This window comes from Panthera onca (genome assembly GCF_046562875.1).
Source record: "Panthera onca isolate mPanOnc1 chromosome E1 unlocalized genomic scaffold, mPanOnc1 haplotype 2 h2.Chr16_ul_2, whole genome shotgun sequence".
Classification (NCBI taxonomy): domain Eukaryota; kingdom Metazoa; phylum Chordata; class Mammalia; order Carnivora; family Felidae; genus Panthera; species Panthera onca.
Window position 1 is genome coordinate 792,780 of NW_027675816.1, and position 17,239 is coordinate 810,018.

The following is a 17,239-nucleotide window of genomic DNA, read 5'->3' on the forward strand; positions in this document are numbered from 1 at the left end:
ACACCCCTTTGTCAACAGAAGAATTGGCAAAGTCTATACGATGGGACAACAAAAGCCTGGTGATTTCATTTTTTCCTTTTACTTTCCCTAGTCATTGCTCTCCCAAACCTGAAAATTAAGCCAGGATAAAAGGAGGTAGGGAAACGAGCAACCTGATTTATAATGCAAACAGCAACAGACTGGAAATAAGCAGGCCTGGAGTCAGGTCCTAATTCCAACACCGAGTTAGAAGGCAAAAACAAGAACCTACCACTTGGCTGCGTTTAGCTTCATCTGTGAGAAGAGGCAGCAGGCCTAGAGCCGGGCAGGTGACATCCCAGCACACATGCTCTAGCTTTCCCCTCCTCTGCTGCAGACAAAAGCTAAACAATCAGAATACTCTTTCCTACTGTATCCCAAGACCTCGGATCCATCTCAAAAAAGGACTTAGTTAAACCCAGAAAACTGCTATGAATCCATTTGAGTAAGCACAGGAGAGGAATTTGTTACCGCTAGACCAGAATGACTACGGGCTTTTTTTGTTTTTGTTTTTTTTTTTTTTCAGTGTTTATTCATTTTTGAGAGAACGCGAGAGAGAGCAAGCGAGCAAGTGAGCACGTGAGCCAGGGAGGGGCAAAGAGAGAAGGAGACACAGAATCTGAGGCAGGCTCCAGGCTGTCAGCGCAGAGCCCAGTGCAGGGCTCGATCTCAGGAACTGTGAGATCATGACCCGAGCCAAAGTCAGATACTTAACCAACTGAGCCACCCAGGCGCCCCCAGAGTCTCTCAGCTCTTAACGTGTTATGTCAGACACCTCAGTTCCACACCTAATCCCCTTCCCTCACTTAAATGCTCTGAAGTAGAAGCTGCTGCAATGGGAGAATACCAACCTGTGCCCCAGAGTTGAAGTATTAAGCAGAATCCAGAGCAATTTCCCCTATAACCAACCCGACTGCACCGGCAGTTAGGGATAACAACAAACTGCTGGAAGAACTCAGGCTGCTATACTTTGCTAGACGTTTACTGTGTGTTAACTGCTTTCATATAAGAGTGAACAGGAAGTCAGTTAAATCCCCCAGTCAATGAACAAAAATGATCTCTTAGGGATTGATGGTCTTAGTTCATGCTCTAAGTGGTTAAGTAACAACAGCTAGGATCCATGTAAAGCTGAAGCCCTGAAATGGATTAGATATGCAGGACCTGAAAGTGAGCAAGGAAAGGGTATGAAACAGAAGAGAATACAACAGGGACTCATTTGGCCAGAGGACTTCACACATTTTGTACCTGTACAGGTAATTCTTCTGTGATGAAGAGAAGAGGGTGCAGATACTTGATTAGGTCAACAACAACAGGAAAACAGAAGTGTTAAGACAGGAAATAAGAAATAGAAGGAAATGAATACCATTTTAAGCTACTATTTCCTCAGACAAAATAAAAAAGACTTTGACTTTACGCTTGCCAGGGTCTGACATTCCAGGATTCACTTAACTGTTTTGCTCATTACTATCCACCATTTTCTCAAGCACATTTTCTAGGGTTGTTTTGTAATACTCCCTTCCTCCTCCTGCTGGTAAAACTGCGGTAGCCTTGTACACAGAGTCTTAGTAAGCTCTCTCACAACAGCATAGATCATCTGGCCAGCAGGTGGTGCTCTTATGAAGCCCAAACTCAAGTTAACATTCTTTCCTCCAAGGGTTTGTACATCCTCTACATTTCAAGCTAAGGATTACCTGGCTTGATTAAGTGGGGTGACAAGAATTCTATCATCCCTAACCACACTTAATGGGAATGTTGGAGGTGTGGTCAACAAGGGAGACAAGTCTAAAATGAAGAGGTGCAGGTGGTTCCCAACCTAACTACAAAGAAACTGGTGCGGAAACATTAGTAAGACTGCTTGAAAAGCCTGCCATCTCTAAGTAGCTTCTAGACAACAGGCTGTAAAAGGGTGGCCCAGAGGTCAGGTCTGGTGCATGTATGTTTGACCCTCACAGTATTAGGCCGGCTGCTAAGTCTTCACAGTTACTTATTATTCTACACAATGATATACGGGGAATCTTGGAGGTGCTTTCACATAGAATAATGGTGCCCTTTAGAGTTGGGCATATCTGTGGCCCTGAAAACTTTACCATGCTATTTGTTTGGATCAAAGCAAAAATATCCCAACAGGAACAATATTAGAAATGCTAACGGAGTCCCCCAGGTCAACCCACAGAAAGTCTAATTCATCCATAGGCAAATATGTTCACACATCCTCTTTACGGGCTCCTAAGGAGACTTAATGACTATCTCTCTTGTCTAAACTCCAATGTCATGGTTAGGAGTTGTGTGAGACAGGGAGAAAAAGAGATCGAAAAAGCATTTAAAGGCAGGCAGGAAAGCGAAGATGCTAAAGACCAGAGAAAGGTCTTTCTCCCTCAATGCTACCTCCAGTTGCTTGAAATGGGATGGAGTAGGAAGTGTAAGGGCAGCACTCAGATCTATAGATATGAACCAGTCAGAAGGAAAAGAAAGTGTCGAAAGGGAATGGGTTCCTCCAAGTAGAGATGTTGACTGAACAGGAGACATCACGCAATTGAGTACATGTGATTGGGGGATGGGAAGGAAATTCACAACTGTATATGGTAATACTGTTGACAAAGAAAGATCACCATGTTTATAAGCTGGTACGCAGGGAGTATGGAAGAGGCCTAACCGGAACCATAATATAACTATGGACTTCAGGCTTCCTTATTCAAATATGAGACAATACAATTCAGTACTGTGAATCCTGAGACAGTAACCCAAGAAACATTCCTAGGTCTTCCTGGTGGCTGTCTGCAGTTAGAATCTAGAAATGGGCAGAAACCTGATTTCTCTTAATAACCCAGCTAGGAAGAAGCATGTTACATAGTGAAACAAAGGACAGGCAACAGATGACCCAAGTTTGAATTCTAGAACCATCTAAACTCATTAGCCATTTAGTCTGAAAGAGATAAAGTACAACCTTTCTAAGCCTGTTTCTTGATCTCTCAAACTGAAGTTAGCACTTTACAGGATTAGTGTGAGAAGCAGATAAAACTAGTATGAGAAAGGTGCTTTGTAAACCATAAAATGCTACACAAATAAAATCTTCAGTTACACGAGCTATAATCCAAATGCAAGAGAAGGTAAAAGCCAATGACCCTGGAGTCTGAAGTACACAGGAAGACGTGTTAGTGTTTTCTACTCACTGTGTGCTAAAGTTTATTTACTGCTCTACCACTCCTGACCTAAATAAAACCCTGCCTAGCTTGCAAGCCATATGATTCAAGTTTTCTAAACATTTCTACTCTTATTAGAAGTCCTATCGTAACAGGAGTATTAGATCATGCCCTTACAGTCAAGGGAGTTCTGATAACATGGCCTGGAGTAGTTACAGGATTTAGGTAGCCAAAAAATAATTCAGTCATTTGAAGAACACATAAAGAAAAGGGGATTATAGTAAACCAATGTTTGACCAACTATTAAATAGAAGAGGGCATTCTCTAGGATAGCTATCAGTCATGCTTATTTTTAATAAATAAGGTTTTATTGATACACAGTCATGCCCATTTGTTTACATATTGTCAACGCTGCTTTTGTGCTATAGTGGCAGTCATATAGTTGCAACCCAGGCTATACAGAGAAAGTGTGTCCTGCAAAGTCTAAATTATTTAGCACCTGTCCCTTTAAGTAAATGTTTATAAACCATTCATGCTAAACGCTTCTTTTTTTTTCATACCACCAAGTAAATCTTAAAATCCCACACTAATTCTTATTCCTCAGACTCCTATTTCAATTACCCTCCTCTCAAAAACTTGTACGGACTACCTTTGGGTGTTATGAAGGACAGAGTGGGGATAAAAGACGGTTCCTTCTCTTTACGTACACACACCCTGGAAAGCCAGTCATGTAAGCGCAGTGATACACACAGCCCCAGCAGGAAGACATTCTCTCAAAAGAGTGCTGCCCTTCCTACTTACACCACGGCACACACAGACGATGGACCAGGTTGCTTGTGGCTGGAAGCAACTGTCCTTAGGCCCACCCACAGCCACTTGAAAGGCTGGGGGGAAATCTCTCTCCTGGCAAGGTGCAATCTTTCAGTAGCACATTCTGGCCTGGCAGATCTGCTGCACCCTATTTGCAAAAATTCTAAGGGACTCTGGTGAGTGAAATGGATTCTCTGGATGGCACGCAGGTTGTACCAGGATGTTGGCTGACTTTCTTTCACTTGAATCCTGTAAGTCTCAAGAAAACTTTGTATTCTGTGGCCTTTCTTACCATCTGGAAATGCTAGAACTGGGTGAACACAAGAGTCCAATTGGGAAAGGCGTTCCAAAAGAGGGGCTTCGTAGTGAATTTCCGGGGGCACGGTGACGGTGCTGCCTGAGCCACACAGCGCACAGGAGGGGTTCACGTCACAGCCAGAGCGCATTGTGCTGTTCCGGTGAACCTGCGAAAAGCCAAACGAAACACAATTCGTTGTCTGATACAAACCCAGCTCTCACTCATTATCCCAAAGATTCAAAAGACACTTTCTAGATACCTGTATGACACTACTAACAGAAGTTTGATTCGTTTGTTAGAAGATTCCCTTTTTTGCACCCTAACCTTCAAAGTAATGAACTTGTTTCTTCTTCAATGATGAAACCCAATTATTTGCAGCCCTAAGTGCTCATCTAGGTGCCAAACTTGTGAGCTTAAAGCTACTGGACATGACTTGCTTTCTTCAGCAATTTCATCCACCTAAGGGCCTGAATAACCAATCACACGGTCTCCTGTGCTTTTCACAACTCCTTCTGAAGACTTTAGGTAGTCTCAAACCAAGTGACAAGTTTTCCAGGACTACACAGAACTCATTAGCTACTTTATTTAACCCAACCTAAGACCTACTGTTTTAAAGTCCGTGCCTAAATAATGAAAATAAATTTGGTATGGTGAGTGTTGACACCCAGAGTCTTTGTGTCAGATTATTAAATCCACGGGGACAAAAATTATTTCCATTAAACTTCCTTTGTACACACATGGGTAGGATAAGAAATAACCTCTCCTGCTAAGTCCACAGCGAAATGAAATCTAAATCTTAAAAAGACTTAATTCTGTTTTAAAAAGGCGGGGGTTAAACAATTTTACGCTCTGAGAAAAATTTAGGTCATGCTGAATGCAGGATCCCTAGGCTCTCGTATCAGGGTGAACAACTCCAGCATATGCCAAATCATGATCTATGAAAAGTCATTTGGGCAGCATAGAGTCCTAGAAGAAAAGGACTTGCCTGTGGAACAGCACCATGAGAAGAGATGCTCTGAGCAAGGGTAGCATCAAAATTCTGTTAGCAAAAAGGCTGTAACAACTGTAAGAGCTGCATTTAGGTTCAGGACAAACATCTTTTTTTTTTTTTTTTTAATGTTTATTTTTGAGAACGAGAACAAGCAGGGGAGGGGCACAGAGAGAGGGGAAGACAGAGACTCTGAAGCAGGCTCCTCGCTGTCAGCGCAAAGCCCAACACGGGGCTTGAACCCGTGAACCATGAGATCATGACCTGAGCTGAAGTCGATGCTCAACCTACGCAGTCACTCAGGCGTCACTACATAGACATCTCTCGAAAGCTATTTGCCTTTACAGACATGTATAGGAGAAAGATAAATATGAGAACAATGTGGTCTTCATCAACGTTCCCCAACCGCCTCCCCTTCTTGCAACCATGTAGATGGGTGGTATGCAAACAAGGGGCTGTGGGGGCACTTGGGTGGCTCAGTCGGTTGAGCGTCCGACTTCAGCTCAGGTCATTATCTCACGGTTGAGGAGTTTGCGTCCCGCATTGGGCTGTGTGCTGGCAGCTCAGAGTCTGGAGCCTGCTTCAAATTCTGTGTGTGTGTGTGTGTGTGTGTGTGTGTGTGTGTGTGTGTGTGTGTCTGTCTCTCTCTCTCTCTCTGCCCCTCCCCCACTCGTGTCTGTCTCTGTCTCAGAAATAAGCATTAAAAAAACTTTTTTGAAAACAACAACAAAAGGGGCTGTGAAGGTCAGACTGGGTAACTTGCACGAAAGTAAAAGAATTCTAATAAGCTGCAGTTGTAGATGCCACTGAAAGGGAATTATACCAACCAAGCATGATACTACTGTGTAGACAACATTAACTGGTACTGTTTTGGGAAAAAATATCCCTTGCACTCTGTTTAATCAGGGTTGGCTTTTGGAAGAGATAAAGAGGTAAAGAGAGAGAGTATATGTTGGCAGAGACAAAAACCACACACCACACTGTGGATGAATGGGAGGATTTAGGTAATTAGTTAGGATCTAAAAATTGTACCAAAACTTAAAACAAAAAAGACATGAGAAAAAGATACCAAAATCAAAATAACAAGTCTTAAAATGGAGGTATGTTTTTTTCCCTCATAAACTAACACACAACACCAATTAGCTCTCTATATGAAAAATGAACATTTCATTTTATGGCTACAGTTCACCCTTGAGTCAACCAACAGCTAAAAGGTGAGGTATAGAGTAAAAAGAATATAGCAAGGATAACAAAGTAACACTAAAAGATTAAATCAAAGCTGAAATTGCCAAAAGAGGAAATACATGCTAGAAACAGCAAATTGAAGAGCTGTTCTTTGGGAGCTTTCCTTTTTTTTCCTTCCTAAATCCACCTGAAGGGTGGGGTGGACAGGAACAGACGGATTAACTATAAGACTGGATTAACGAAGAGAAAAAGGAATAAATGCATATGTATAAGAACTCAAAAAAGCACGAGTTAAGTGAAAATCTGGAAACCATGTGTGTATATGTAATATGCGTGCACACTTACGCATTTCTATAATGTTTAAATGTTACATATATTTTTGTATTCCATCTAACAAGGGAATACCATACTCACGCCTATAAAAAGGTAGAGGCTCAGACAAGTGTATTTCCTTGGTGAAGTCTTTAAGAACATTAAAGAAGAGACAATCTTCTATTCAATTAAAATGGTTGATACTGACATAAAGAAATCAGAATTCTATTGTCCTTTGAGAAAAATAAAATTCTAACAAAAATTTGACTCAAGTTTTGTGCACATATGTAATTTAAACATCAATCTCACTTTTGAACGAAAACCTGCAAAGTAAAATATTAATAAACACAAGCTAGAAGTATAAAAAATATCTTTAATACAATTTATTGAAAGATAAACTTTGAACTCTTTTGAAGGACGGTTTGGACAACTTTAAAATTACTTCATTCATGGGAATGCAAGCTGGTGCAACCACTCTGGAAAACAGTATGGACCACTGTGTAAGGGTGAGTACTCTGGACTCTGAAAACACATGGAGGTTCCTCAAAAAACTAAAAATAGAACTACCCTAGGACCCAGCAATTGCACTAGTAGGTATTTATCCAAGGGATATAGGTTTGCTGTTTTGAAGCGGCACATGCACCCCCATGTTTATAGCAGCACTATCAACAACAGCCAAAGTATGGAAAGAGCCCAAATGTCCATCGACGGATGAATGGATAAAGAAGAGGTGGTATATATATACAATGGAGTATTACTCAGCAATCAAAAAGAATGAAATCTTGCCATTTGCAACTACGTGGATGGAACTGGAGGGTATTATGCTAAGTGAAATTAGAAAGACAAAAATCATATGACTTCACTCATATGAGGACTTTAAAAGACAAAACAGATGAACATAAGGGAAGGGAAGCAAATATAATAGAAAAACAGGGAGGAGGACAAAACAGAAGAGACTCACAAATATGGAGAACAAACAGAAGGTTACTGGAGAGGGGGTGGGAGAGGGAATGGGCTAAATGGGTTAAGGGGCACTAAGGAATCTACTCCTGAAATGATTGTTGCACTATATGCTAATTTGGATGTAAATTTAAAAAAATAAAAAATAAAATTACTTCACACATGCTTTGCATAAATGCACAGCTAGAATTTATCCTACAGATACGCTTATTAACTACACAAAGACCCACATTCATAAAGAAATAAGATGCTAAATTATATGCATGAACCTATTTATGTTTTTCTTTTTTTAATCACAATGTATATTTTACAATAAGAAAACAAATTTTAAGGGGCGTCTGAGTGGCTCAGTCAGCTAAGCGTCTGACTTCTGCTCAGGTCATTCTCATGGTTCACGAGTTCAAGCCCCACACTGGCTTCTCTGCTCTCAGTACAGAGCCTGCTTCAGATTCTCTGTGTCCCTGTCTCTCTGCCCCTTCCCTGTTCTCTCTCTCAAAAAGAAAATAAACATAAAAAAAAGAGTATTTTAATACTTAAAAAAAAAAAGAGAGAAATTGAAGAAAACAACAAATATAAATGACCAGGTGGAGATTTCTGAATATCAAGATTATTCAATATTAGTCAACCAATTAACACAATTTTATTCGTGTATGTAACTGCTCACTCAATACCTTCACAGCTATTATATAGGCACCTCAGTTCAAAACTGAGCTCCTACTCTTCCCAATCTTTTGCTGCTCAGTCCTAAATCTTTAGACTCATCCTAAACTCCCTTCTTTTACCAAACCCCATTATCCAATCATGATGTAATCCTATGGTCTCCATCTTCTAAATGTATCCAGAATCCAACTGCTTTATATACCATCTCAATTGCAATCACCCTGATCTAAGCCAGTATCTGTTCTCATATGAATTGTACACTTTTAAAAAATGTTTGTTTATTTTAGAGAGAGGGGTGGGGGGCCGAGGGAGAGCAGAAAGGGGTGGAGATATAGAATCCGAAAGCAGGCTCCAGGCTCTGAGTTGTCAGCACAGAGCCTGACGTGGGGCTCAAACTCATGAACCGTGAGATCATGACCGGAGTCAAAGTCTGATGCTTAACCGACTGAGCCACCCAGGCTCCCGTTATATGAATTTCTTAAATAACTTCTAACTGGTCTTTCTGCTTGCCCCTCCTTCCAACTGATCAAAATACAGTAGTAGGTGTAACCTTGGCTTACCAGTCCTCAGCTCAAAATGCTCCAAAGGCTCGTCATTTCATGAGGAATAAGAGCCAAAGTTCTTGCGATGGTGCACACAAAAGCTTTATACCATCTGTCACCTCTATTGCCTCTCTGACCGCATTTCCTTTTGTTTCCCACTTCTCTCCTTGCTCAGTTCCTCTGACTGCTTTGCTGTTTTCTCAATATGGCAGGCAAAATTCTAAATCACAGGCCTTTGCACTTGGCTCTTCTATTAGTTCCACTGTCATTCCTCTCACCTCAGGTCTTCTTAAAAATGGCTGTTATTTAGAAACATGTAAGTGAAAAAAAAAGATTCTATTCTTGATTGTAACAATAAAAAATACTCTGGCTAAGCTTAAAACCTGTAAACACAAAGTTTTTAAATTATTATTTATTTATTTTGAGAGATCACAAGCGGGGGAGGGGCAGAGAGAGGGGGATAGCGGATCTGAAGCAGGCTCCACGCTGACAGGCTGACATCAGCGAGCCCGATGTGGGGCCTGAACGCACGAACTGCTAGATCATGACCTGAGCTGAAGTCGGATGCTCAAACGACTGAACCACTGAGGCGCCCCGTAAACACAAAGCTTAACTTTTACAGCTATTAATAATCTATAAATTAACCTATAATTTTAAACTCAGTAAGGTTTTGGTGGGGAAGGAGAAAGGCAACCAAGAGTTAAATAACCTTAAAAACTGCAACTGAAAGAATATATGCTTAAAGGGAAAAGTCCCCATAGAATTTCTGATAAGCAAAGATAGAGGGGAGTAATTTGCCCTACCACATATTAAAAGTATTTTAAAGTTACAGTAATTAAGATACAGAAAAGTTAAACAAGAGAACTAGACCAAAGAATATATGACAGCTTACTGTGTAGCAAACAGGACTATTTCCAAATGAATTAAAAAAAAGAAAAAGAAAAAAAAAAAAAAAAGGAAAAGATGACCAATGGAAAACTGTGCGTTAAGGACACTTCCACAGTCCAGGGATCACACAAGACTCCTACAGAAAACATGCCTTCCTTAACCCTTGCCCCAGATGAGCTCACTGTGAAAGATTACAAATCATACAAAACAGACTGATGTGATGCAGTCAGCAGATGCAAAAATGGGGAGAATCTGTCCTCAACAAGCTAAAAATGGATTTTCTTAAAAGTAATTTCTGCATCCAACATGGAGTTCCAACTCACAACCCTGAGATCAAGAGCTGAATGCTCTACTGACTGAGCCAGCCAGGTGCCCCTGGAAATGGAATAATTTGAAAGCAATTTTAAAATAAGTATATTAAAGTTGTTCAAAGAGATAAAGGAAGGAATAAACATCATAAAAGAACAGGAAATGATAAAAAAAAAAAAAAGGATGTTTCTGAAAGTAACCACAAATTCTGAATGAAAAGCACACACTCAAGTAAAAAAACAAAATACAAAAAAATCCAAACTGACAGGTTCGATAGTAAAGTAAATACAGCTGGAGAGAACCTTGATGACTAGGCGGAAGAGTCCCAGGAGACGAGAGAAATAAAACACAACAAGCCAGAGAGATGGAAATGGGAAGTGTACAAAGAAAGAGAGAATGGCAAGATCTACGACAATCTAATAATACAATACCGTATTAAAAAAGAGAGGAAAAGTTTAAAGAAATTAACAATTTTCAAATTTTCAAAACTCAAGACAGACAAGAACAGACAAGAACTGAGAATGAGGGTGTAAGCCAAGACCTTAAGTGGCTAAAAACTAATTCATACATCTAAATATACCCTTAATACTGCAAAACATAAAAACAAAACTGAAAGTAGGGAGTTGGGGAATTTAAATTACTAGAGAGAAGGTACAGATAAACTATAAAAGAAGGACAAACTGACATCAGAATTTTCATCTACAATAATAAATACTGGAAGGAAATGAAGTATCTTCAAACTGCTGAATATAAAAATTTTACATGCAGTTAAACCATCACTCAAGAATAAAGGCAATTTATAACTGTATATATTTACAAATACACATATGTAGGGGCACATGAGTGGCTTAGTTAAGTGTCCAACTTCCAACTCCAGTCAAGATCTTGCGGTTCGTGGGTTTGAGCCTCACATCAGGCTCTGTGCTGACAGCCTAGAGCCTGGAGGGCGCTTTGTATTCTGTGTCTCCCTCTCTCTTCGCCCCTCCCCCGCTTGCACTAGCTTGCTCTCTCTCAAAAATAAACAAACATTAAAAAAATTTTTTTAAAAAAACAGCAACAAACAAACACACATATGTATACATTCAGACACAAAATAAAGACTGGCTTTACAACTCCTAGACTGCTGCTGGAAGGCTACTAAAGGAGGCGCTCAGCAAGAAGGATAGAGTGGGACGTAAGAAGCTCCAGAACAAATAAGAATGGCAAATGTGTTGGTAAATGCTAAGTATGAATTTACAGATGACTGATTTGGGTGGGGTTGAAATTCAAGGTAAAATATTAAAGATCAATAATAGATGAGAAAAAAAGATGTTTTAAAAAGAGGCATTCTATGGGTGGAGGACGGGTATTAGGAGGGCATTTGTGATGAGTGCTGGGTGTTATATGTAAGTGATGAACTACTAAATTCTACTCCTGAAACCAATATTACACTATACTTTAGCCAACTAGAATTTAAATAAAAACTTGAAAATACAGACATAAATAGAGGAGTTCTAAAGTCCTCTTGTTCCAAAGTAGCAAGAAATGAAGATTCAAGTAACCCAACAGCAGAAAAGGCATAAAAACAAGGCAAAGAGAAGACTTAAAAAAAAAATTATGGGGGCGCCTGGGTGGCGCCGTCGGTTAAGCGTCCGACTTCAGCCAGGTCACGATCTCGCGGTCCGTGAGTTCGAGCCCCGCGTCAGGCTCTGGGCTGATGGCTCGGAGCCTGTTTCCGATTCTGTGTCTCCCTCTCTCTCTGCCCCTCCCCCGTTCATGCTCTGTCTCTCTCTGTCCCAAAAATAAATAAAAAAGGTTGAAAAAAAAAATTAAAAAAAAAAAAAAAAAATTATGGAAGAAAGATTCCAAATATAATAGTAATCAGAGTAAATGTAAATGTTTAATTCACCTCTTAAAAACACATCAAAAACAAACGGACACAGAAAAAGTGAAAACAAAGAGATGGGAAAAGGTGTATCTAGCAAGTACTTACCAAGATCCCTATCTATCTATCTATCTATCTATCTATCTATCTATCTATCTATCTATTTTTTAACGTTTATTTATTTTTGAGACAGAGAGAGACAGAGCATGAACGAGGGAGGGGCAGAGAGAGAGAGGGAGACACAGAATCGGAAGCAGGCTCCAGGCTCTGAGCCATCAGCCCAGAGCCCGACGCGGGGCTCAAACCCACGGACCGCGAGATCGTGACCTGAGTCGAAGTTGGACGCCCAACCGACTGAGCCACCCAGGCGCCCCCCAAGATCCCTATTTAAAGTAAAAGCATTGTTAAGAGACCAAAAGGGGAACAATATAATGATGAAAGGAAAGATGGCAAAGAAGAAATAACAACCATGAACTTGTATGTACCTAACCAGTCATCCTGGAACTGTATCAATATATAGGCATTAAAAAAGAGGAGGAGGAAGAAGAAGAAATGGGAGGTAGGGAAATAAGAGAAGTTGTTTAAAAGTATAAATTTGTATTTTACTAGATAAAGAAGCCCTGGAGATCTAATACACAGTATAGTGATTATGGAGACAACACTACTGTATTATAAACATCAAATGTGCTAAGAGACTAGATCTTAATTATTCCCACCACAAGGAAGAAATGATCATTGTGTGACATGATGGAGATGTTAGCTAAGGCTACAACTGGCAGGCACACTGCAATAGCAGTGATCAAATCAACATGTTGTGTATCTTAAACTTATACAATATTACATACCAAATATATTGCAAAGACAAATAGCAGACCAAAGGACCCAGAAGATACGAACACAATGATTAAGCCCAAACTAGAAGTTAAATTTAGAGCTGTGAAGTTAACGAACAGGTTATGGATATACTCACGCCCAAACACTGTCTTTTTTAAGGAAATGTGGACTCTACAAAAGATGAACTGAAATTATGCCTACCAACACGGAGATCTTGAGAAGACAACAGTGAATTTTAAAAAACCCACCAAGTTGCAGAATATGTACACCATGATGGTATTTATATAAATTTTTTTGTGAACATTAAACTAAACAATACATACTGCATTTTGCTCATGGATACACAGATGTGTAGTAAAAACCTAAGTGCCTGAACTGGGAGTATACATACCAAATTCATGATAATGGTTACCTCTGAGGAAGGAAGCAGGTAGAGGAGATGACAGAAAATAAAAGAAACATTAATGTTTATTGTATTTTTCTTTTAAATATTAAAAAAAAGAAAAAAAGTCAAGCTTAGTAACATTTAAGGTGGTTATGTACACAGATGTTTGTTACATCATTCTTTGTACTTTACAGAATTAAAAAAAAAAAAAAAATAGGGAAGGAGGACATTAAATCTGGTAAATTTTTCCATACTCAGGGAATTGAAATTCTTCACACAATAAATTCAGTGGTGCAGAAGAGTTCCAGAAAATTGGCAGTGGGAGTAAAATGAAGTCCAACTATTTCCAACTACAGCACAGGTATGCTAAGTATGAAAAGTTGCTGAAACCCAGGAATTGAATTAGTAATAACACCTTTCCAGATTTAGAATTGAGAAAAAGATTCAACCATCACATGAGTAGCAGAGACAAGGCCCAATGGCCAGTGTACTGAGTAGAATAGTGCCCCCCCACCCCCAGACCCCATCCCAATCAATATTCATGCCCAACCAGAACCACAGAATGTGACCTTATTTGTAAACAGGATTTTGCAAATGTGATTAGTTTAACATGAAGTAATACTGAATTAGTCTTAAATCCAACAACTGGTGTCTTTAATAAGACTATGTGGGAATGCCTGGGTGGCATCCGACTCTTAATTTCAGCTCAGGTCATTATCTCATGGTTTATGGAATCGAGTCCCACGTCAGGTTCTGCACTGACAGTGCGGAGCCTGCTTGAGATTTTTTCTCTCCCTCTCTGCCTCTCCCCTACTCACACCCTCTCACTCACTCTCTCAAAATAAATAAATTAACATAAAAAAAAAAAGACCATGTGAAAACACAAAGACACAGGCACACCAGGAAAATGACTGTGTAAAGACAAATGCAGAGATAAGAGATATGCTGCCACAAGCCAAGGAATGCTAAGGACTGCTAGTAACCACTAGAAGCAGGAAGTGGCAAGAAAGGATTCTTCTTTAGAGAGCCTTCAGAGGTAGCAAGGGCTGCCACCTTGATTTCAAACTTCTAGCTTCCAGAACTAGGATGGGAAACACACCCAGCTACTAAATTTTTCTAGTCATAAACACAAAGTCTGGATAAACTGACTCATTTTTTAAGAATAATGAAAGAAAAAAAATCCTCAGCGTGGGGACTATGAGTAGAATACTGCAGAACAAGGGAAAAGGAAACAAATCCGAGAAATTCAGAAAAAACACACCCCTGGAAAACTATTAAACAAGTTTGGTGAAACAATTAATCAAACTTCCCACATCTCCAACAGAGTCAAAGACAACACAGGCTCTATGGCATGGAAACAGGGAAGATGAAAGGCAATAAGATGACATAAAAAGGAAATATAAAATCTGAAAAGAAAAAAAAAATCTTAACCACCCTTGGTAGCAGAACTAGAACCTACCTAAGAGGTACTATAGGTCAGACTGACGATCTGGAGAATTAAAACGGGACGTGAGCAATAAACTTTTCTTTCTTTCTTTACACTATGGGAGAACCAAAGAGATGAAAACAATGACAGAAATGTTAACAGCTAACATCTGAATACTTATGTGCATCCAAACTACTCCAATCACTTCCCACGTTTAATTTAATGATTACACTGAGGAGCAGGTAGTAAGAGCTAAACAAACAGGACAGAAAATAATACAGAGATAACTGGAATACTTCAGTTTGTACCTGTAAACTCAGGCGGACCACAAACCAAAGCTATAATAGAAGAAAACTTGATAGAGTGAGATAAAAAAAAAAACCGCAGCAATATCCATTGCGGTTTTGCAATGATGGAAACGTTCAATATTTATGTGACTTAAAGATGGTAGCGGCTAGTCACATGTGACTACTGAACACTTGCAATGTGGCTGTGCCACATGTTTTATCTTCATTTTAAGTAGTTACATATGGCTACGGTAGCTACCATACTGGACAGTACAGAGCAGAACTGGTTACCAATATAAAAGAATGACAATAAGATCATCTGAACTCTGTGCCAAAACAAAACAAATAATCACCCCCACTGCCAAAAGACAGTGGAACAGTTTTAAGGGACAAAGGTTGTGAGCTAAGAACCTGAAACATGGTCAAACTTGTTCTAATCCTGAAGAACTACAAATTCAAATTAAGAACTCAATAAATGGGTATATTAAGGTATAAAGAGGACTATCAATAAACAATGAAATGTTACAATCAAAATAAGCCAAAATAAACCTAAATAAGCCTTTAAATCCAGTTTTAAAACTGAATATAAAATGGAAAACTTTTCTATTTAATAAAATCTCCATTAAAACCAAAGACTTTTTTGAGATTAAAAAAAAAAAAAAAAAATGCCACCACCTAAATCTGCTTTTATGATGTTTCAAAAAACACACAGAAAACAAATGTTTAAAAGTAAATGGGGTAGAAAAATCCCATACTACATAACATTAGTATCACGGAAAGTAGAATGTAAGGCAAAAACTACTGGAGATAGAAGCCATAAATCACTAAGATATGACTGTAGAGAACTCCATACTAGACACCAATGACATTAAAACAAAAATCAACATAATAGACTACAAATACAAGCAGAAACTATACAAACCATACTGTAACCAAATGCTATAAAAATTAGTAATTAAATAACACAAGGTTGAAAAAGAAAAACCATTTAGAATTTGGAAACTCAATTTGTAACTCTTGGGAAAAAAAACGCAAAAACTCAATGGCAACTTACAAATAGCAAAAAGAACACTTCACACATCAAAGGCTGTGGAATGCCATCCAAAAACTACACTCAGAAGAAAATTCAAAAAGTTAAGTGCTTTTATTATTGCAGAAGAACAGAAAATAAATTAATCAAGCATTTGAATAAAGGCAGAGAGGAGGGGGGAAAAAAAAATCAAGACCACAGGAAGAAGAAATTACCAGCAAATAACTGATCTTTGAAATGACCAATAAAACAGGAAAACTGCTGACAGGATTAATGAAGAAAGAGAAGACAAATATAATTAAGACTGAGAAATGGACATAACCACAGGTAACAAGGATTTAAAAATTAAGAATGCTTTCTATAAAATTCTGTATGGCTTTATTTGAAAAATCTGATAGATGGACAATTTTCTGTACAATAAATAGGTGTTAGTCTCAGATGGTTTTTGACTTAAGTTCCAACAAATTTTAAAGAAACTGATACTTCCCAGAAAAATGCGTTCAAGTTTTCCAGAGCATAGCAAATGGCAAAGTATCCAAATTCATTTTAAGAAGCTACCCTACATCAAAGTTAATAGTGAACTTCTAAAAGGAATGACATGCCTCACTACAACCATTTCTTAACACTGTTCTGAAGTGTATCTAGTCAAGGAAAAGGAGTAAGAAGTGTATAAAGAGGTATCACATTGCTTGCTGGTGACAGATAGACTATGTAGAAAATTAAAATAATCAACCAGAACACAGAGTTCATAGAAGTGTTCAATTACAAAACTCAACAGCACTCATGAAATAACACTAACAGAAAAGATCTCATTTGCATCACAAAATAACATGAATGTAGGAAATATGTAAGAATTGAATGAAGAGATAAGATACTTACATACATGGAGAAATTCTGTTCCTTTAATACTATAAATTATATTAATTCTCTCTGAAGGAATTTCCATTAGAAACTCAATGCAGTGCACATGAAAAATTCTAGTACCAAAGCTCTCTACTCATCATTCTGTTAATCAGAGTATTAGTTCAAGCACTGAAAAAAATTCTTTTAGCTTGAGGACAGTTTACAAATAAAATATCAGAGCTTCAACTTCTATGTATTTTATCTCAGCCTTTCAAAGTTTATTTTGTGTGTGTTTTATAATAAACTACAATTTTCCATAAGGCACTCTTGCTCCTGCCCAAAAGTTCAACTAGTATTGAAAAGTTAGGCTTCCAAAATTTATCACAAGAAGCCCCTGTCAATAAAGAACATATTTTCTTTGATACCAAATTACTCACTTTTAATACAAACTCATAATCAC

The 17,239-nt window shown here is 38.6% G+C and overlaps 1 protein-coding gene across 4 annotated transcripts in view; it reads right to left on the reverse strand.

Moving 5' to 3' along the window:
• The window catches only part of KANSL1 (KAT8 regulatory NSL complex subunit 1), a 179,151-nt gene that overhangs the window by 12,769 nt on the left and 149,143 nt on the right, over positions 1–17,239 (reverse strand). For all 4 annotated transcript variants that reach the window (XM_078437023.1, XM_078437024.1, XM_078437025.1 and 1 more), the window contains one exon: positions 4,261–4,432. In XM_078437023.1, coding sequence (XP_078293149.1) covers positions 4,261–4,432 — 172 coding nt within the window. The remainder of the gene's footprint in view (positions 1–4,260; positions 4,433–17,239) is intronic.